The following is a 24,211-nucleotide window of genomic DNA, read 5'->3' on the forward strand; positions in this document are numbered from 1 at the left end:
TGTTCAGTACACAAGCTGTAACTTCCATGAATTTTGCAGCAGGGCAATATTTCTTGTTGAGGAAAGGCCCCTTTATTGTAGCCGAGTTATTTTAGATGCCAGTGAGTCACAAATGCATCAGTTTTCACAGCTGATAAGCAGTATCTAGAGCTTATAAAGGATAATACAACAGATGGTTTTCAAAAACAGCAGAAGGAAACGCATGCAAATAGTTTTCAGAACATAAGCAGCACAATACTGACAAATATGATGATGTGTAATTTCAGTGTTGTCTAATTTCCTCTTTTGTATATTTGAGGGAAAACATAAACCCAAAACCAAGAAAGAAAGAAAGAAAGACTCACCTTCTCCTGGTTGAAGGCGTCCATCCTTCTCATTGCTGTATCCAAAGAAGACATGGATTCCAGGAATGCCTGGTCCTGCTCACACAGCGGGTTACTCAGCAGATCTGCAGAGATCTTGACTGCAGCTTTTGACATGGCTGACAGCCAGCAAAAACAAAGAACACTGTTAAAACATAATTTAAAAACTCTGTGCAAAAAATAAGGCTTGTATAAAAGTATAAAATAAGTATAAAGTATAAAAGTATAGAGTTGCTGTGTGTTGCTAATGAGTAGGGCTGCACGATTCTGGACAAAATGAGAATCACGATTTTTTTGCTTAAAATTGAGATCACGATTCTCTCACGATTTTTTTCCAATATAAAATTTATTGCACTTATTACTTTAACTTTGCAACAGCTGAACAAAAATATAATAACAATAAACATCTCTTGTCTTCTTTACACAAACCTTTGAATAATTTAAACAATAATAACAATTTTGAACAATATTTGTTCCTCCCTGAGTTGAACACCCTTTCAGAAAGGGGACTTGTAACAGATCCTGTAGTTCTGAGGCAACAAATTATTCCTCTGGCTGGGATGAACCCCCCATTTCCTTTTGCTGCTATTAAGAAGCTGCCGATACAAAAGGTAAACGTTACAAAAAATATGATGGTGCCTGATAAAAGACTGGCATCAACTTTGTAACAGCTGACATTGAACATAAAAACAATAAACATTAAAAAAAAAATTTAATTTTTTTTTTTTTATAAAATCGTCGTCATTTGGAAATGAGATTGCGTTCAAGCATGAATCGAGATCGCGATTTTTTAACAATTAATCGTGCAGCCCTACTACTGAGGTAAAGTAAGCTTTTGGGAGGTGCCAGACAAATTTTAGTTGTAGAGGGTAACTTGTTGAATATTCACCCGTACACCAACAAAATTTGCAATACCTCTTAAATCACTGCTGAAACTACTTCTACATCTTACTACATCTGCACGTGGCCCTTGCGGACATAGAACACAATGATATTATACGTTCACTCTTGAAATAAAATATCTATGCCGACAATACACAAGCTGACAACAGGAGCTGCGCTGCAATGGGCTTGTTGCAGATCTGGAACAGTCAGTACTCTTTTCCACTTCACTCAGATCCTCTTTGGACAAATTCCACAAATCAGTAATATCACAGTGACATTTTTGCATCTTTTTCCATTTGGGCTGGTCATAAATTGCTAGGCTGTGATGACAGAGAAATTATATTAAAGGGTCATGATTATCACGAGCGACAGACAGGTGTTCTTTACAATCATCTAGGGTTGAGACGAGAATAACAGTCACCACTTAAGCTGCTAGTTACTAATTATCAGCTTGCCATTGCTTTCCGTTCTTGCAAGGACACTAGGTCTCCACTGTGGCAGTATTTAATGTTATTAAGCTGCTCCTGCAGTCGGTCACTTGTCCACGTTAGAGTAGTCCAAACTCACAGAGACTGCAGGGTAAAACAAGGACTACCTTTTGCAGGTTGCAGCCCAAAACAATACAGGTTTGAGGGAAAGAAAAAGAATGCCAAATGCATGACATGACCAGAGTGCAGATAGAGTAACACATACAAGGATTTGGGTTGAGACCTACAAGATTGCAGCAGCTGAATTTGCCTTAGAAAATACTTACAAAGAGGGGTTAACCCTGCAGTTTTATTGATCTTCTGTAATTTCAGCAAATTCACACACATTTTCAGCCCCAACAGGGAATATCAACCCTAATCAGATGACTGTCAACATGTTAAATAGAGCTCTAAATATTACTACTGTTGACTTGTTAAATGATGTCCAATGTAATAAAGAATAATAAAATAAAGTGTATTAAATGCAGTGCTGACATGCAAAGTGGGGTAACAGTGGTGGAGATGGGACCTGTGCAACAGATGGAATCAATTAACAATAATGAGGCCCTGACAGCTATGACACTTTGATGAAGCAGACATCTATATTCCAGAGCACAAAGGAGAGGAAATGAAGGAGCCTCTTGCTGCTCCATCCGTCCCCGCTCCTCCACCCCCACAACTGACTACTTACCACAGGCCATTTGTACTGGTACTTCCCAAATACACAAATCCAAAACCAGCAAATAAGCAAATAAATGTAGAGTAAACATGATGTCTGTGCCAACAGATGCAAAAAACACACGATAACAAAGACGCAGTACAAATCAAACCATAACAGAGTATCTCACAAAAAGAAAGAAATAAAAAGAAAGGAAAAAAAATCTGAAACGCTATACTCGAAAAGCCTGTAAAGGGAAAAATGGGCTCACAATAATTTCTCGTTTCATTTGTCATGTTGTTTAGGTGGGTTAACTCACCAAAATTAAACCAAGACATTAAAATATCTTTTTATCTCATAAAACCTGCCAAGCAACATTAAGTATGTTGGTGAACAAGTGAACATCAGTAGAAAAGCCAGCAATAACACACGCAATGCTGACAGAACACACCTAAATCAGCCTCTGTGCTTTTCTTCATGTCTTTGTGAAGTTTCTTTGTCTGATCCTCCAGTCTGTTGGGAAAGCAAAATAACTATTGTCAGAAAGCTTTTTGACAAGAATCAGTAATCTTGACAATTTATAGAACCCTAGCATTAAAAGATGCATTTCATTCACTAAACATGTTTTGTGGACATACAGATATGGATAAAATAAGAAAACATTGAATGAGAAGATTATATTGACATTAAAAAAGGTTGGAGAAAGAATTACACATTTCACTGCTTCCACATAAAATCTGTTAGCTAATTAACAATACAGGGATCCTAATTGTTACTGTCAACTACATTTCTGCTCAAAAGCAATAATGTCTTCAATCATTCCACCGCACATATTCTACTGATGGGTGTTAAAAAAGGCAATTAACAGACTATGGAGGCTGAAAACACATGCCATTCATTATATCAATTAAGGCAAACAAGGGGTTCAGGATCTCCCAAGAGACAACTATCATATTGCTTCTCCTGGTTTGATAAAAAAAAAAAAAAGAAAGTTGTGAGGTTTCATTTCCACCATTTTCCTGTCTTTACCTGGGCTACATTAAATATGAAGACTGTGACAATAGACTCATTTGATTTCTGTTGTGGAAATTGGCAAGAATATACAAAGAATTTAGGTAATCAATGCTGGCCATTTCAGAGCTACACACCAGCAACAAGTTAGTTGTCTCTATTTACACAGTTCAACTTTACGTCAGGTTACCAACAGTTGAATTAATCAATTAAATTCAGCCCTGAACTTTAATCCAATTTAAACTATTGTTAAACAAACAATTATTTTTAGTTTTTTCCCTTTTCTCTGACTAAAGATAACTGGTCTCACAAGGAACATTAGCCTTGTGAAGCAATGGAAAAAAAAAAGGTGTGCTTTTTGCGTTAATTGAAAAAAGTAAAAAGGGCAAAAAGCATTAACTGCAGTCAAAAACCAGTGTTATAAATAGCTCTGGTAAGATTTAGATTGTCTGACATTGTACATGCTTTCATAAGTTAATTCACTGTGGACACCTTTTACTTTGCATTTGGACCAGGACATGAATGAGTTCAGTCCATCGCTGTTCTGTTTGGTAGAGAACATCTGAAGAGCGTTTAAAGGTTGACCTAAAAGAAAATTTGCATGCAGCTATCATACTTAGAATCACCACAACTAAGATGTTATCTCCAGCATTGTTTTAAATCTCTGGATAGGTGGCTGGTTTGTGATGTATCTTACTTTATAGTAGTTAGTTTTAATTTTTGAAATAAAATACTCATACTTTTGTACGATCCTGTTCTGTAATAGTACTGATTACACAGAAGGATAACAGCAATTATTAAATTGTGAATAGCTAGATAATAATTAATTTGCATCATGTTTATTAATTTAATTTCTACACAAGATGATAGAGTGTTTTAGATGTTTTGGGTTAATAATGTTATTATCATCACTAACATTGTTATTAATATTTGTACATATATGAGTTAAGGAACAATAAATAACTACATATTGTTGAACAATTGAAAAAAGCCTATAATGTAGTATGTTGCAAGTATAGCAGTACAAAAATAAAGTTAATAAATAGTGAATTCATGCTTTACAAACTATGGTCATTGTCTCCAATTCAAATTCATGCGATTGGCCGAAAACTAGGACTACAAAATATATAAAAAATGTACCATGTGCGATATCAATATTGTTGAAGACTGCGATAATTAGTACTCCTTTAGGTTTTTAGGTACCATGCAGTTATGCACTGTATGTCAATAATATATTTGTCCAAGGAGATGGACTGTACTGCCTAAAGTAGGGAATTAGGATTTAGGAGTGCTCTCCATTAGGATTTTTTTTTAATTTTTTTACATCTGAAGAGATTTTTTTCTCTGGAGAGACCCCACACATCGGGCAGGTGTGGAAAAAATCCTGGAGATAGCGGGAACACAGATTTTATTAGTCTACAGAGCACGCTTGAGGTGAGTTGTTGTCAAATTAGCTAATGGCAGGCACCATTACCCTAAAACCAATGTGGCAACATCAAGAAAGACATTGTGCACGTTTACTTGTGTTAATGCCATTCATTTGTATCGTGCTAAGAGATAACTGACTGTTAACTGGCTACATTCTGTTCCACATCACAATCATTGTCGGTTGTCCCCACACACGAAGATTTTTTGTCATAAATGGATGGGAGACCGCACCGCCTCCACACTCACCCTGAACACTGGAACGCCACAGGGGTGTGTTCTCAGCCCCCTCCTCTACTCCCTCTTCACCCACGACTTCTCCCCCATCCATCCCACAAACACCATCAAGTTCGCCGACGAGACCACCATTGTAGGACTGATTAAGAACAACGATGAGTCAGCCTACAGGGAGGAGGTCAAGCACTTGACTGACTGGTGCTCTCAGAACAACCTGGACCTCAACACATCCAAAACCAAGGAACTGATTGTGGATTACAGAAGATCTAAGTCTGTGCTCCCCACCCTCGCCATCAGAGGAGAGGAGGTTGAGAGAGTGGAGAGCTTCAAGTTCCTTGGAGTTCATATATCAGCCGACCTCACCTGGACCACCCACACATCTGCTCAGCTGAAGAAGGCCCATCAGAGACTCTATTTTCTCAGGAAGCTCAAACAGTCTCACCTCCCCTGCCCCCTGCTGGCGAACTTCTACCGTGCGTCCATCAAGTCCATCCTGACCTACTGCTGCACAGTGTGGTCCACTAGCTGCACTGCTAAGGACAGGAAGGACCTGCAGCGTGTGGTGAGGACGGCGGAGAAGATCATTGGAACCCCACTGCCCCCCCTCAGAGACATCTACACTGGTCGACTTCAAAAGAAGGCTAGAAACATCAGCACTGACCCCACACAGCCCGGACATGCCCTGTTCTCCCCACTCCCTTCTGGAAAAAGATATCGCACACTCAAATCCAGAACCACGAGACTGAGTAACAGCTTTTTCCATCAGGCCGTCAAAGCCATCACCCCACCCCTAACCCAGCCCACCTGACATGGACTGACACCAATCCCCCCGACCCTCCCACACACACTCATACACACACACACACACACACACACAACCAAGTGCAATAATGCCCCTTGCCCACTTCCATTGCAAGTTTTAGAATGTATTTATCTCTCTTCTTGCACTACATGTACAGTCATTTTTATATTACAATTTTGTATAAGTGATTTCATTTATTATTCTTGTTGTTTCTGTGTGTGTGTGACGTGTGTTATGCTGTCATGTGGAGCTGCTAAACAGATTTTCACAGCGATGTTGGAAACAATGTTTACAGTGACAATAAAGGATTCTATTCTATTCTAAATACTGAACAAGTTTAATACTTGTGATTGTTGGCCCCGACCCGTTTCGGAGCCAATTATTATTACGTATCAGGACAATTCACTCTTAAGACTCAGATCACAGGATAATCTGATAGGATCATCTTTTAATACTTAAGATAATCGGGAATTGTTTGAGAAGGGGAAAATACAAAATAGATAGTGACAAAAACAGGTGGTAGAGAAAAAAAAATCAACCAACCAAACATGGCAAAAAAAAGCTTTGCATTCGGTTTAGTGAAAATATTCCAGATTCAGGAGAGACGATTAGATACAGTCAGAGGGACATCGCAAAGTGTGTCTAACCTTGTAGCAGTGCCACAAGGGAACGCCACAAATCTTTATACTCACCTTAAATTTAACAACAAAGTGTAATATGACGAAGCTGTACAAGACAATACATCTGAAAACACCTGTCATCCAACAATACAAGACATCTAATACCAAAACCCTGCACAACGCCTTACCCACCAAACTCCAATAGGCATAACAGGCAACAAGGAGCTAACAAAAGGAGATTCACTTATCACCTACCCCAAGACATGGCCCCTATAAGCACAGTACCACATGAGGGATTTTGGAAAATTCTCACCTTAGACAAATGCAAGTCAATACCCTCCCACAACCATTTTTTCAAACTACCTGCTATGTACAATAAGCAGTGGGCAATAGTTGAGTATGGATTAGCAACATCATACTTTTGGCCCAGCCAGACCATGGAACCATACTGAGTTTATCTGTCCATTTTATAGTAACTGATTTCACATTGGAAAGCAAGAGGCCACAGACAGTTTTGGAGATCATATGGGTGAGCTTCTAGTACAGGGATAAAAGAATGGCCTCGCATCTTGGAGTCTGTTTCTTTATTTCTGTCCCTTAAATCTCACCATGTTGACAGACTTATGTTTATGGCATAGAATTGCTAAGCCAGTTACGCTCTGACATATTTGGGACCATGTGCAAATATTAACATTAATTGAAGTCTTACAGTAGGCTATATAGAACAGACATTGAACGCTCCAAGCAAATTTTGCTGTGTTAAACATGGAACTTTTCCTTGACATGAAATGGTAAATAATCAAACCAGTGGAAGCCTGCAGTGCATGAACTGCTGTATCTAACCTACCTTATTCACACAATATCTATTCAGCCAGTACAGTAGCCTACACTTTAGCAATGGTTCTTTTTAACGTGTCTCTGCTACCACAGGCGTTTTTTTCCACATTTGAATATAAATTTTCACCTTTGAAATTCAGTTTTTTTAAACTATTTGAATATATATTCGAAACTAGAATATTCGTTGACAGCCCTATATGTATATGTATGGAATAATTCTGTTTTTGGTACTTTATTTGAACAATCAAGTGAATCTAGTCAAAGTTCATGAGTGCACTAAATATTTTAATTTGTGAAAAAAAAAAAAAAAAATCATGCTAGATCTCAATTCTAAGAGACAAAAATTATGATTCCTTAACTAGTGGTGAGACGGCGTATCGAAAGGATTTACAGAATTCATGAAAAGACATGAAAATGTAGAGGATTAAGAATCATGGCCAAGTAGAAAAATACACCTGGTTAGTTACAAAAGGGACAGCGTGCTACAAACACAGACAATTGGCAAGTTATCCTGAAGATTTGGGGCTAGTACCTTGAGGAAACATGAGTAAACTCCACAGTCATCACCACCAAAAACAATTATAAGAGATTAAAAAACTCCTGCAAAAAAAAAAAAATTAAAAGCTCTATAAATAAATAACATGTTTCCCAAAAATACAGTAAGAAGAAAAAGGCTACGATCATTTTGTTATGAAATACAGGTTTCAGAGGCATATACATCTTAATGCATACTTTTTTTTTTAAATGTGTATATTGATCTTCCATTGTGTTGGTTTTACACTAAAAAGCAACAATATACACCATAATAACACCAAATATTGCACAGCCTACTGAGAACTAATGACAGAACAAAGGCTCACTGTTAAAGAGGAAATATTGTCTGGAATTCCAATGGGTCTCATCAAAATACAAGCCCAATTTATCTTTTTTCTCAGGTAAAATTGGACCCATGAAGTCCAGTGGATTCCACAAGACATACCGTTGGCTATGTGGTAGCTAGACAGCTTTTGAAGCGCTTGGCCTAGTAAAGTAAATTAACTAAAAATCACAAAAAACAAAAAGTAACAAAATTTGTATTTGGTAGATTATTTCTTTGTTGTGCGGCTTGGCAATAAATCCTATATCATTGGAAAGCCTGTTTCATTCCCTTTTATGATGCCACATTTGTAAGGAACATGCATTTGTGGGATGAGCAGCAGAGCTGAGTATGCGGGTTGTGCCCATGAAAAATTTGTCAACAACTTTGACTATTGTTTGGTGTTTGGACGATCTAAGTTTGAAGAAAAAACACATATTGGCAATTTAAAAGGGGACCTATTATGAAAAACAGGGTTTCTCTTGCTTTAAAGTGGTCTCCCCTCAGCCTGCCAACTCAGAGAAGGAGGAAAGCAACCAAATTCTGCAGTGTCTGTACAGCCGCCCGGATGAGCCATCCAGTCTGATGTGGATCTACGAGCCGTTCAGATTCTACTCCCGTCATTACGTAACGACGGGAGCGATTTGCATCGGTTGGCCTCCGATGCGTGAAACCACGCCCACAACTAACTCTGCCGGCCGGAGCTTCCGCCATTTTTCCGTAGCGGTGTATCGTGTCATTCAGGCAGGCAATCAGCACAGTGCCTCATTATGATAGCCTCCCCGCCCACTCAGAATCCCGGATAGAGAATGAGGTTAGAGAATGGGAAGATAAAGACATGGCTCAGAGGCTGAATTTCTAATTTATTTAGCAAAAACAATCAAAACCTTGTTTTTAAGACATTCAAGGACTGTTTAAAATAGGTATTAGATGCCATAATAGGTCCCCTTTAACAATTTATCTATTTAACAAACAGGAGCCTCAGTGGTGTGTGGAAGAACCATACACAGCCACAACAGCCTGGTACCTCCTGATGCTGGTCACCAGCCTGGTCACACACAGCTGTGGGATGGCATCCCATTCTTCAACCAGCATTTGCTCCAAGTAAGCCAACGTGGTTGTGTTGGTCGCTCTGGCACGAACAGCACGCCCAAGCAGATCCCACAAGTGCTCAGTGGGGTTGAGGTCAGGACTGCTGGCAGGCCATTCCACCCTCTCCACTTCCAAATCCTGGAAGGAGTCTCTGAGTGGAGTGGAGTTATGAGATTGCCACGTGTGCTCTGCTCGGGCTTGATAATTAAGCCTGATCCTGCAAACTGTTCATGACGTAGAGGCCCGACACGACAATAAACCCAACTACAATGGAAAATTCAAAGCCTGGCCTGTTTCAAAACCCAATGGTGACAAGTGCTGAAAGCTAGCAAAACAAATCAGAACTCTAATAAATTCATAGCTACAGTAAAGCACATATCTATGGATGGAGAACTGTTATGCAACAAAACCATGCAGGGTGACGGGGGCCTCCAAAACGTGTTTTATAGTAATACACCGGCGAAAAGGGCAATCGTGAACTTTGCCTGGCTCTCTTGAACTATTACAGTCACTTAATTCCATTCAAACTCTTAAATGCCTGACAAAGGATCGAGTCCACGGTATCTGGCTTTAGTACAGTCCTCCTTTTATCCACTGCTCTCCAGGCGGCACTGCAGTTTCTATCGCTGCTGCTGCGACTTGCAGGAATACTGAAGACTGAGCGTGCAAGTCTTCTGCCAGTATGCTTGACCAATGCTTCAATAGCAGCATTAAAGGTATTGTGACATAAAAAACAAATTTTTCTTGATTTTTTTGTGTTTTGTTGGGTGTCTTGACATCAATTACACCCAAAAAAAACCGAACTTTTAACATTCAGTGTATTGTGTGCTTTCTGGGATTTTCCGCATAATTATGCAAAAACGGCGCATCTGGTTTGGTGGTGGGCCGTGACGTCACGGCCCGCTAAATCACCGCCCCCTCCACCCAGCTCCAAGCCGGCGGGTTGGGAGGAGGAGCGGGGCAATGATTGACAGGAAAGGGGGAAAAGGATGCGTTTTTCACAGGCAAAAAACACCGTCATAAAAGAAGCCAGGCATGGAGTACCGGAGTGAAGTTTTTCTTGTTACACCCTTTTAGATACATTTGAGGGATATTGGCCAAGACTTTTAATAGTGTTAAAAGCATGTTAAAAATTATGTCACAATACCTTTAAAATAAAATTAAGTTAAATAACAAAAACAAATGTAAATATTTCTGGTTGCAGAACCTCATCTTGATATCTCTCATACATTGAAATTGCCTCCAATGATGACAAGCTTTGTTTTCCCAGGGAGAGAAATGCTGCCCCACACCATCACACTGCCTTCACCAAAAGATGTTACTCTATCGGTGCAGCAATCAGCATAGCATCTTCTTCACACTTTGACCCTACGATCTAACTGCCATAGGCAGAATCTGGACTCATCGCTGAACATAATGTTCCTTCACAATCAGGTGCTTGATTGGCAGAAACTGGGGGTACCACAAGCTGAAAATAAGAGTCAATAGCAACAGCAAAATAAGTTGTTTGGCAATGGGATGTGGCATGGGTGAAACCCACATATTCAACTCTGCTGCTCATTCCATAAATGCATGTTCCTTACAAAAGGTGGTACCATTTAAAAGGGAAAGAAACAGGCTTTCCAACAGGGTAAGATTTATTGTCACAAAGAAATAATCTAACAAACACAAATTTCCTTACATTTTGTGCTTGGTTTAGTTTATCACAATTGGTTCTTCTGGTAGCTGTTTGTGCATGTGAATTTAACGCTCAAGACACTACCTCCTACATAAAAATGCATTGCACAAAAATGTTGCATCTTCTTTGCTGTTAGCACTTCGGCAATGAAGGAGCCATTCTGTGAGCGCAAAGCGAGAGCCTGGACCATCTTTCCAAAAGGTGATAATTGGGCGACCTATTGAAACAGCAGCTGCTCCTTGTACCAGTGGGCCTACCTTAGGCCAGTGCAGCCACACTCATCATGCCTCTTTACCAAGAGAAAACTCAAGAGTCAGCCATTCATTTTCCCAGACTTACAAGCACAACCCTCAGTATGACGATTGGTAATTGGAGGGAAATTTCACAATGCTTGACAGTTCACACACAACAACCAGATCAGGCATTTAATTTACATGAAGCCAATGATTAAATCGGACCAGACCTAAAGCCATTTACAGAGTTGTCTAGCTTTAGCAGAGGAAAAAAAAGAAATCCAGCCTAATTATTATTGAGAAAAATTACACAATTTAAGATATGCCAAATTTGAAGAGATGTATCTTAGATCCAGAAGCTTAAAACACGCAAATATTTTAACCTGACTTAAATCTTTTTTTTAAAGAAGAAGTTGATAATTTGTCACTTAAATCTGTACTATCTTTATCATCATTCAATTTTCAATTCAACATCTCCAATTTCACAAAATCTTCTCTAGTGTGTCAGACAGAATACAGAATCATGATTCCCCCAAATTTACACCCATCACTTCATGAATCTCTAGGGTGGAGAACCAAAATGTCTGTACATGCCTGTTGCTCTGACTCATGTACAAGGTCTATTGGCACCACACCTTCCTGATAAAGGGCCCTCCTACTCAAAAAAACCTTAGAGGAAAAATGTGCTCCCACTCATTTTGCTGGGCCCTTAGGGAGTTTCTATAACCTGACGTCTTGGGCGATTAAATGCTCTGAACCCCGCAATTCTTCTTTTGACAGAAACAATGAGATCATAACAATTAGCAGTTAAAAAATATATATATATCTTTAAAAAGTTTTGAGTGTAATACCAAGGATGAAAATGAATCAACAAAAAAAGAAAAAAATAATATATATATATATAAAAAAATATTGACATTTCCAACTGCACAACAGCAGAAACATAGATGTTTCACTGTTCCAGGTTGAGACAAGCAAGTGACCAAACTTTCATACAACCGGAATAAGTAGTTAATGAATAACATTGTATTAAAACCACCACTATTGAATGTTTTTGATTATGATACAGAAATGTGTAGTATCAGGATTTTATATTTTTCATTCAGCTTCAATGAAGTGAATTAGGTACATTCTTCCCTCAAAAGGAGAAGCACAACAATTTATATTAAGCTCAAAATGAATATAAAAAAAGGTCTACTCAGTAATTGAACAGTTAATGTTGTTTTTTTCAACAACATATTGAAACTGTGAATCTTGCGTTTTTTTACAAAGGTAAACCTCTGAGTTGAGACAGTATTTTGCCACAAACGCATAATGGTACAGATATGGTGTGTGAGAAAATCACCCTTCACCTACACCAGCACCTGGAAAAGCAAAAATACAGTTCTACCATTTTTCTCAAATCAGATTTTCTACATGCATATTGACAACACAAACAAGCATCAATCATTTTGACTTTACTGTGATTCAACATACGAACTTACTTTTGGAGTTTATCATATTCTCGCTCAAAATCTCTTTCAACCTGGAAAACAAAAAAGATAGTAAAAGAAAGAAAGGACAAAAGTCTCATAAAAAAATGCCGACAATTAATTTGTTTGTAGTATGAATGAATGCTGTAGATATAATTGGTGTGTTTTCTTGAGACTAAATAATATAGCACAAATAAGAAAATGTACTTTTTATGCTATCAGTTAAGAGGAAAAAACCACAACTCAGGATCCGAGAACTGTGATAGGATGTACTGGTATTTATGTATATATTTCTTCTTTTTTTTTTATGTACCAGTTTTAACCTGTTTTCATTGCAGTTTGTTGCATTTGCATCTTAAAATATGTTTTCCTCCTCTCATCAGCAAAAAAACCTTTTGCAACATATTTAAAGATTTTTTTTCCATTAGCATCCAGCTATTGTTTATGTGCCAACTGATTGTACATCTTCAGTAGGTATAAAGTAGCTGTCAGAGACAACCATTTTAGTGCAGAGCCATAGAATGGATGAATACCAAAAAAGTTGCAAAATTTACAGTTACTTGATTTGATAACTATTTTATCTATATTTATTTAGTTTACACTGAAGCCAAACATTAGATACAAACATATAAGTGACTCCATAATTGTTTTAAAGCGATAGCATCTAGTGATTCAAACATTGGTCATTTTTAAATTGATGTTTCTCAAAGAGTCATTTACAAATGCAAATAAAGGTAAAAAGGACAGCCATGACGTTTACATTTGAAAACTGCACAAGATCGGTCTTTAAATCAAGTGAAGTACATCACTAAATTTTCAGAAAGTATCTGCTTTCTGAAATCAACAAACTCATACAGGAAGACCCACTGTGTCTGAATGAGTCACAAGATAGCTTGTGCTTCCATATCTGTAAAACATGTCAAACAACCTCCGCGCCATCATGGGTTCCTGTCTTGTGGTTCTGTGGGCTTCTGGATTTAAACATAGTGGCAAAAACAATGAAGGCAACAGTTGACAAAATGCCACAAATGGACCTCCTAACCAGGCTGCCTCTAATCCTCGCCAAGTTTTGTTTTTCCTTTGGATGGCAAAGGAAGCTGGAAACCCCGTCTTGGAGGGACTGCTGGCCTAAAAACCCATTACAGTGGAAGTGGTTTTTGCCAGCATGGGGAACTCCCACTCATTGTCACTTCAAGGTAATTGCCCCCTAAAATGGCTTAGACAAATTTGTACCCAAAAAGTTTTCAAGCTGAGGCATCAATTATAAAATATGGACTAATACTAGCAGCATGTATTCCCCTTGAAACTACAACTATGTTTTTAATGTATTTTTTTATTATTATTATTTTTTTGAATACCCATTTGATTTTTGATTTTTTTTTTTTTTTACTCATTGTTTGTGACTAATGTGTGAATGAAGTGAATGTTTCTTCAGGGGACTTACAGTTTTAGAGACAATCTGTTTTTTCGGTTGTCCAATCTTGAAGGGAATCCTGAAATGATACAAAAAGCAATGAGAGGTGACAGACATAAGCAAGTGGAAAATGACTACCTAAAAGGTGAGATTATTGAATACTTAGATTGTCATCAGCTGTATGATGCCTGACCAGAGGTCAGTACAGATCTTAGGGTGCACAAGTACTTCTTGTAGATCATTGACAGACAGCAGACGGCAGTTAATCCCAGTTTCTCTCAAGTACACACTCAGTGCCATGCACATTAACTTCATGTCATCACTGATCACATCTGGCTCCAATTGCATGCGGATATAACAAACCAGAAGTGGTTGTGCCCTCTTCTATGTGCAGTATTACTGCATGACCCCAGCTGGCACTCAAACACAGATGGTTTATTGTATATCAGGAAAATAGTAAGCCTTTTTCAGAATGTCAGGCAAGATCCAGCATATACTCGGACTCAAAAAGGAGCTAGAGAACAATGTCTTACCAATGGAATTTTTTTATGATGTCACAGATGTGGCATTAACGGTAGAGAACCTATCTGAGACAGTTGCTGCTGACAGGCAGGGTGAGGCAGCAGCTGCGTCAAAAGAAAGGTGTGTAGACTAATGAGATGGAAAAAAGGGGGTATGATATAGGGTTTCATTTTGCAAGCAGGAAATGCTTTTGATGTGTTGGGAAGACTATTTTGATGAGTTCAATCAAAAATACATTTTAAATAATGAAAAAATAAAAAAAGATTTAAAAAAAAAACAAAAAAAATGTTTTTTTATCTCTAAAAAGACAGCTTTAATGAGTGTGTCAGGCATGGCAATTTCCTTTGATTTCCTAGTTGTGTAGTACTTCAAGGTTACATTAGTTTTGAATCCATGACTTTTCAAAAGTTTTCAACTGGCTTGACCTGATTTCCAGAAACATTTGAATACAGAAGTTAAGTCATTTGATTGTAAAAACAAATTCTGCTTTTGTTAAAGAACTTTCACACACTACGTCGTAGTTTGAGCAAGCCAGCGTGGAAAATAACCACAGAAAAATTAGTCATCTGACATGACTCACATTTTAGTGATTACCTGAGAGATATACAATGACATCACACAAACATACAGTGCGTTTGTAGCTGTCAGACATTTGTATGGGATTTTTTTTTTACCTCCAAATACAAAAAGCTGAATGACTTAACAGAAAGTTCTTAGTGTAAACTTAGCTTGCAGATCAAATGGTGTCTACAACAAAGAGAATAGCTTCCCAAAACCACACAATAATTTAAAAAAATATAATATAATAGTTTTCATTTGTCAGTATACATTTCACAAAACACACTGAAATCAGTCGTCTGCTTTTAACCCATCACTGGTTGGGCAAAGAGCAGTTAGATCGAGGGCCTGGCTCAGGGGCGTATACTGGATCACCTGAATTGCCAACCCGGGGACTTGAACCTGGGTCCTCCAGATCCAAGCCCACCTCTGTGACCAATTTATTACTATTCTCAAGCCTCAAAATGTCACTTTTAAGACAAAAATCCCACTAGAGAATCATTTCATCTAGTCAGACAGACACCAACCAATCCCCAGAATATTTCTGCCGAATAAACTAGCTAATAAATTGAATGCAGATCCCAATAACCAGTTCTATCAGAGCTTTCAAGCTTCTACTTTCTGTGATGACTGCTCCACTTGCTGATGCAAAATGTGTAGTTTTTCCAAATGTCCTCATTATTTGTAAGCTGAGGGATCAGACTAGGGCTGCACGATTCTGGACAAAATGAGAATCACGATTTTTTTGCTTAGAATTGAGATCACGATTCTCTCACGATTTTTTTTCCAATATAACATTTATTGCACTTATTACTTTAACTTTGCAACAGCTGAACAAAAATATAATAACAATAAACATCTCTTGTCTTCTTTACACAAACCTTTGAATAATTTAAACAATACTAACAATTTTGAACAATATTTGTTCCTCCCTGAGTTGAACACCCTTTCAGAAAGGGGACTTGTAACAGATCCTTTAGTTCTGAGGCAACAAATTATTCCTCTGGCTGGGATGAACCCCCCATTGCCTTTTGCTGCTATTAAGAAGCTGCCGATACAAAAGGTAAACGTTACAAAAAATATGATGGTGCCTGATAAAATACTGGCATCAACTTTGTAACAGCTGACATTGAACATAAAAACAATAAACATCTCTCTTGTCTTTAAATAATTTAAACAATAATAAAAATTTAACAATATTTGTTCCTCCCTGAGTTGAACACCCTTTCAGAAAGGGGACTTGTAACAGATCCTGTAGTTCTGAGGCAACAAATTATTCCTCTGGCTGCTTTTTGCTGTAACAGCTGACATTGAACATAAAAACAATAAACATCTCTCTTGTCTTTAAATAATTTTAACAATAACAATTTTAACAATATTTATGTGCAATATGTGTCAGGTGATGAGAAAGGTAGATGTTTCTCCAAATGTAATCCACAATCATTAACAAAATATAACAAACACGACAACATGATAGTTGACCATGACAGGACTACAAAAACCTAGAACATAGGCCTAGTCCTTTTTTTATGCAGCCATCTTTAAAAAAAAAAAAAAAAAAAAAATTTAAATCGTCGTCATTTGGAAATGAGATTGCGTTCAAGCATGAATCGAGATCGCGATTTTTTAACGATTAATCGTGCAGCCCTAGATCAGACACACATCTAGAACTATGTAGGGTCTGCAAACACTCCATAGGGCCTCTCCAGCCAAGAGGCGGCACCAATGGTTGTTCATCAAAATGCCTTTGCAGCCAGTTGCTTAGCACTACGTCCAAACAGAACAACATACAAGATGACGTATTCAGATTGACAGAAATGGGAGAGAGTGTTGTGTAGAAGAGTAAATTAAATTTTTGCTCCAGCATGTCAGCAAATACATCTGCCTTGCAAGGGAATGATTTGAGTGCCATTTTTGGTTTAATTTTAAAGAAAAAGTCTTTACCTGTCAATGCCAAAGCCAATTCAACTGACGCTAATCCTCAACTACAGCCATTCAGACTTTACATCCACACTGCCGTCATCACGTAAAGCCCGCCCACAGATTCATTACTCACTACTGGTAAAGAAAAGTGAATTAAGGTAATAGCACTAATTTTATTTGATCAGATATTTTCTCGTTGCCGTATAAATATTTTATTTGATCAGATATTTTCTCGTTGCCGTATAAATATCTTTGTGGCTCTTCTTGATTGTATTATGACTTAACTGAACTACCAACAGTTCTCAGTATCTGACTACTAACTCAGAAAATTAGAAATAACACACACACACATCTCACTTGTTTGGGACACCGAAGCCTGAAAATATCAACTTTAGGCTACGTTCACACTGCAGCTCCCAAGTGACCCAAATCCGATTTTTTGCTCATATGTGACTCAGATCCGATTTGTTTATGACAGTGTGAACAGCACAAGTCACATGGAATCTGATCTTTTCAAATCAGATTCAGGTCGCTTCCATATGTGGTTCTAAATCGGATACAGGTCGGATGTTTTGCAATGCGACCTCAGTGTGAACGGGCAGGTCGGAATGAATGCGACTTTGACGTCACTTGAGAGCGACCGTCGTCATAAAACTGCGCTGGCGGGGCGGGGCGGGAGCGGGCGGGAGGCAGGAGTCACTTGGCAAACATGGAGGATAGCGGCGACGGAGCTAATCAGTGGAGGGACAGTGAGGTTTTGGACCTGATAAGTATTTGGGGGGACACGTCTATACAGGCTAAGTTAGAGGGGTCGTATCGTAACCGGTCTGTATTTGAGAACATATCCAAAGAAATGTACGAGCGCCGCGGCTACAGAAGGACGTGGCTGCAGTGCCAGAGAAAAATAAAGAGCCTGAAAGCTAAATTCAAAGAGGCTAAGGATTCAAACATGCGAAGCGGTCGTGGTCGCATAACCTGCCCGTTTTACATGGAGCTGGACCGTGTTCTAGGTGATAAACCCAGCTGTCAGCCAGTAGAGCTGCTGGATAGCTCTGTCGACACAGGCGAAGAGGAGCCTGAAACGCCGGAGAGCAGAGCTAACACTCCGGGGAGCGGAGCTACCTTTAGCCCAACATGGAGCTCGGAATTTGACGATGAAACAGGTAAGTGAACTAGCTGTCTCTCAGCTGTTTGTAGCCAACTAAATACGCAATTATTATTTATTATTTAGCGTTAAGAGATTATCACAGAGTAGTAAGTTACTGTGATTAATCTGTTAATTTTTTTTTAATCGTTTGACAGCCCTACTAACTACTGAGTCACTCCCATCGACATCTGGAGAAAGCGTATCTGTGCCTGCTACAGAGAGTGGAAAGGAATCAACAGCCACCAACTTCTCTGGAAGTAAGAAACCTAAAGTTGTGAAATCACTAATAAACTGTTGATTGCTGAGCTGAATGCTTAACCCCCCACCTCAAAAATGTGTGTTCCTACAGTTGAATGTTTGAGCTTCACTGTGCAGAATGATATGCAGAGTCTGTTTTCACATTCATCTGCTGAAAGTTTAAATTTTCTCTGAGCTAAATTAAAATCAGATATTAATAGAGTGGACCATGAACATTATTTGTGACATCACATATATTGGAGCTAATACTGATCAGATATTCAACTTACTTAAGTATGATGTGGAAACTTGAAGCCTATAGTGTACAAACATTGAGAGTGGACTTTACAGTGAAGTAGGAAATATCGTGTGTCCAGCAGTTAAACTTCTGAAATGGAAAATATTTGCGTAGTATATATTCTGGATTTTTTTAATGATGAAGGATATGTAATTGCAATGATTTTAACAAGATAATTGCACTTTTTGTGGAAAAATCATATCAGACACATTATTTTTCAAAGTAGATTGTTTGATATACATCTTAATACATGTCTAGGGGGATCTTTACCTGATCCATCCATGACTGTTTTGTACACTACTGTATTCTCTTATTACTGCACTGTATCACTGCAAACCTGTCTATTTATTTCTACCCTCCTTTGCTTGCCTAAGTATTTATTTTTGTAATTCTGCTACAGTAGCTTTTACCAAACACTTGCTCTCTTTTTTACAGCTTCATCTGCAAAGAGCAGAAAAAGAAAAACCAAGATGGAAACAACCCTAGAGGTCTTCGCGGAAAAGATCAGCACTGCCCTCAACACAGACGACACTGATCTTCACTTGAAGATGCAAGCAGCACAACATGAGCATGAGCTCAAACTGTTCTCGATGTTCACACAGTTTCTGGAAAGGTCAAACCAATCCATACGTCCACCTTTCTACCAGGCACCAGTCCAACCTCAACGCCTTTACAACCCAAGTCAACGGCTGCCTCAACACTCCTTCCACAACTTCACCATGGCTTCAGCTCAGTTTCCGTCATTCCCAGAGACATCCAACCAGCCTCAGTCCTTCCTGCAAGATCTGGCTCAACTACCCTTCAACCATACTCCTGCACATCCTCCAGATCTGGCACAGCCCCTCAGCCAGGCGCCAGCACACCCTCAACATTTGCCTCAGCCTGCACCCTTCATTCAGGCCTCAGCACATCCTCCATTCCACCGACCTCCAGAGGATGAGGATAACTAAATCACTAGTTTTCATCATAGACATATATACGTAGACGCCACATCGAGTGCTGAGCCGTACGTCAACGATGCCGCCATCTTGGATGTGGCAAGACTGCGCTGTCAGTTAGGCACCAAATATAATATATTTAATTTTCTCAGATGGCAAAAATAAGAACTTTATTGATCCCACATAGGAGTAATTCATGTTTATGTAAAATATGTTTTGTTGATGAGAAAATATGTTTCTCTATTTTTCTTATTTTTGTGAGGGGGATATATATTGTTTTTCGACACTACCTTGTTCTCTATAGCTGATATAACATTAATTACTCGTATGTGGGATCAATAAAGTTCTTATTTTTGCCATCTGAGAAAATTAAATATAATATATTTGGTGCCTAACTGTTTCCCAAGTATATTAGTGCGTGTGTGAATGAATAAATGAGATGTAAAACGTACATTTCTCTGTAGAAAGGCGCTTTATGAAAATAAGTCCGTTTACTTGTATTAGTTTACAGCGCAGTCTTGCCACATCCAATATGGCGGCGACGTTGACGTATCGCAGCAGTGGGCAAGAACACTCGATGCGGCGTCTACGTATATATGTCTGGTTTTCATAATCACAATATTGTGAAATGTTTTCAGTTTTGCAGAAGGATAAAGTTTTGTTCAGTTATTTTACCTTCAAGTATTTATGTTGCTCTGTAATGTTATTACACCTTATTACACATTTAATTTTGAACATGAGTTAGCCATTCCAGAGCAGAACTGAGGGACAAGCAGGATTTCTAAAAAATATATGTAATCCCTTCTATGGAGAACTATTTAATTTTATTTTTTTTTTTTGTAAATGAACACAATTTCTTTGTGACAAATTGTTTTGTATATTTTATTTTCCACAATGATCGCAGGTGGACATTGAACACGTAAAGTTGTAAATACAGAGCATTGTTACAGTTTTTATGTTGACTGTTTACATTAAAGAAAAAAAAAAATCATTACTCATTTCTATTTTTTTTTTCTGAGCCACTGAAGAAGGGATAAAGAGCTGCAGGTTGCCTACCCTTGAACTGAGGGAAAATAGTGGTTTTGTGGCTCTGTGGCTCAACGTTGGCTGTAAAAAAGTTCTGTCAGCGCCTCTCTGACCCTTGTTGGCTGAACATCTTGTGCAGCCCCTCCTTCTGCCCCTCTGTCGTCCTGAAGAACAGCTTCACCAGATTCCTCGTAGGCGTCTCCGTGCTTCTCACACAGGTTGTGAAGAGTGCAGCATGCACTTATGACGGTGGGGACAGAAGAGATGTCCACATCTAGGCGTTTCCCCAGGCACCTCCACCGCCCCTTTAGTCGGCCGAACGCGCACTCAACAGTCATTCTGGCCCTGCTGTGGCGCTCATTAAAATATCTTTGCGCATCTGTCAGGGCCCTTGCGTCAGTGTACCCTTTGAGCAGCCAGCTTCGCAGGGGGTAAGCAGGGTCGCCGAGCAGCATTATTGGTATTTGGACGCCGTTGATCTCTTCGGTGTCCTTAGATGATGGAAATATAAAATATGTTTAATTTATTTACCAGGGATATTATGTGTAAGTCTACCCATTTCTATTCACCCTATAATGTCACAAACTGCAATGTTAAAGTGACATTATGTGCTTTGTCTCCAAATAGAGGGGAGGGGTTGTGTTTCAGAAAAAACTCACTGGTGGAAAAAGCGCCCCTCTCTCTGCCATGGCGTAGATATGGGAATTCTTGAGAACCCTGGCATCGTGGACACTTCCAGGCCATCCAGTGTAGATGTTGGTGAAACTGTTGAGGGGACATGGAATTAATTGAACGTTTCATACTTAGACCAATGCAAACAATTATGAAAATAAGTACCAATCAATGATTAATCTTTGAGGCAATAGTGCACTATGATATAACATTTAAGTAATTTTGTAGGCCAAATGTTCAACTATCAATGAGTGTAAAAACAAAGAAGCAACTAGATCTAATACCAGTGAGTTAAGACGTCAAAAGAAAAAAAAAACACTGGTTTTATCTTTAACAATGTGTTGTATTTTAAAAGGTTGTTATATTATCCATTGTGTCAAATCTGCACCTGAAAAGTAACTAAAGCTGTCAAATAAATGTAGTGGAGTAGAAAGTACAATATTTCCCTATGAAAAGTAGGAGTGGAAGTATAAAGTAGCATCACATGGAAATACTCAAGTAAACTACAAGTACCTCAAAATTGTATTTCAGTACAGTACTTCAGTAAATGTATTTAGTTACTTTCCACCACTGATTAGAGTGCAGAGTGCACATTTTGTACTTTAGGTGAACAAAAGTATAAAGTAACAAGGATAAACAATTGATTCGTCAAAAATAATGACACTTCTCACGACTGGTTGTATCACAGTGCAGCAGCACTTTACATGTAACACTGATTACTCAATTAATGATGGTAGCACTAGTAGAATGACAAAACGATGTGGAAGAGATATTATTTCATAATAGACGTACCAGAACTGATGATCCACAACCCCCTGCAGAAGAACAGAGTGCCATCCTTTGCGATTGAAGTAGTCCGCATGATTGTCCTCGGGGGCAATGATGGGGATACGAGTCCCATCAATCGCTCCAGCGCACTGTGGGAAACCCCACCTCTGTCGGAAGCCTTGTAGGATGTCCCAGAGATCGTCTCCTTGAGGTAGCTTGATGTAGTCAGGCATAAGGACGTGGCGAACGGCCTTGCAAAAGTCGTGGACAATCATACAAACGGAGGACTTTGCAATGCCAAACAGGTTGGACATAGTCCGGTAACCTGCCCCTGTCGCCAGCCAATACAACCCAACTCCTACACGCTTTCTCAGGGAGATGGGTCGCCTGAACTGAGTGTCTTGTCTTGACAGTCTTGTGGAGAGGCGCTGACAGATATATTGAAAGGTAGCCCTCGACATCCTGAAATTCTGGATGAAATCTGTCTCGGTAAAGATGTTCATCACATCATGATCCCACCACTCCTGACTCCGAGTCCGCATCCACGCACATCTCTCTACAGACGAGGCAGCCATCGCTCCACAAAAAGCCATTATTAAGAATGCGGCTTTCTTTCTCCTCCTTCTCCTTTTCATCAACACTTGTTCGCAGTTTCGTCGGCTTCCACCACACAACAACTTTAAAATGTACCCCTGTACGCTCACTTCTGTTGCCTCCATGTTTACCGGCGTATGACAGGTGCTGCGCGTGACGTCTTTGTTATTGTTCTTCTGCGCATGCGGGTCACTTCAGGGCCGCGATGCGTTCACACTCGAGTCGGATATAGGACACATTTTAAAAGATAGTGTGAACAGCCACACAAAAAAATCGGAATTGGGAAAAAATCGGAATTGAGCATTAAGGACTGCAGTGTGAACGTAGCCTTAGTGAACAGTTTAGATTTCAACGGCCCTGTAACAGAGTAAAATTTCCCCACGTTCATCTCCCCCAACTTCACATCCTGCTGCACCTCTCAAGCGTGTAGCACGAAGGTCTAACAACAACTACGAAAAATAGGGCGGTGGAGAAGTATAAGAGCACAAAGGAATTTTTGCGATATTTAGCTTGGTAAGACCCACTATAGGCATGGTGGTTAAGTCACTTTTATGTCATCATTGAAGATTTACTCTTGTTTAGTCTCATCTTTGGTTACATTATATTTCTCTGCCATCATCAGTTTCTTGAGTCACTGAGTCATTTCATTCATGAAGTCAACTACAGCCCTGAGCTAGCCTCAACATTGGCTTTTCACATTACATGGGGTAGTTTTAAGAGGCCTGAATCATTCTGCGTCTCCAGTACTAGGAACGGCTGAGCAACAAGAATTTTTGGGAACCTCTATGAAGCCAAAACATGTACCTACTGTGGGTTAGTTACCAAGAGCAAAACTGAAAAACTGCTAGGAGGGATTGGTGTTGACCCGATGATGACTAGATATGATGTTAGCAGAAAATGACAGCATCTAGATATCTATGCTTTTAGAGTTGAGTTGTTCCTTCTTGTTCATTGGCACCATTGAGACTACAAAAAGTATCTCCAGTCCTTCATTGTTGATCTTGTCATTGCAGTTTGTTTTTTCATCTTTTTTTTCTTAAAGCGACACTACGTAACTTTTCCACCTTAATATCATATTTCAGAGTCATTGTGACGGTACATCAACTTCCAACAGGTTTAATGACACCTCTGTCATGGTCTGAGGGGTCTGTATCGCCTTCACTGGCACTATGTAACTTCGAGGTGCATGGTAGGAATCCTGCCACACTAAAAAACTACAAATTTTTACGGCTTTGACTGTTTTACGGCATTCATTTCCCCCTCCTTCCCGATTCGTAGTCGAGACGAAAGCTGGGCGGGACGTGGAGCGCAGAGCTCAGGTTGGTGGTGAGCTAAACGCGGAGCTGTTATCATGGCCGAAGCAGCAAAAAAAAACGAAGAAAATAAAAGTTTTATCGGAGGAGGCGAAAAAAGAAAGCGGGAGAGTAACAAGCTAAATGCCCGGACAAGAATAAACATTGGCCCGGCGTTCACTCGCTG

The 24,211-nt window shown here is 39.2% G+C and overlaps 1 protein-coding gene across 1 annotated transcript in view; it reads right to left on the reverse strand.

Moving 5' to 3' along the window:
- bin3 (bridging integrator 3) overlaps positions 1–24,211 on the reverse strand; it is a 47,141-nt gene that overhangs the window by 13,765 nt on the left and 9,165 nt on the right. The window contains exons 2-5 of the mRNA XM_061728913.1: positions 14,080–14,128; positions 12,648–12,688; positions 2,824–2,885; positions 345–481 (exon numbers count right to left, since the gene is read on the reverse strand). Of these exons, the coding sequence (XP_061584897.1) occupies positions 345–481; positions 2,824–2,885; positions 12,648–12,688; positions 14,080–14,128 (289 nt within the window). The remainder of the gene's footprint in view (positions 1–344; positions 482–2,823; positions 2,886–12,647; positions 12,689–14,079; positions 14,129–24,211) is intronic.

Source organism: Cololabis saira, chromosome 9, assembly GCF_033807715.1.
Source record: "Cololabis saira isolate AMF1-May2022 chromosome 9, fColSai1.1, whole genome shotgun sequence".
Taxonomy (NCBI): domain Eukaryota; kingdom Metazoa; phylum Chordata; class Actinopteri; order Beloniformes; family Belonidae; genus Cololabis; species Cololabis saira.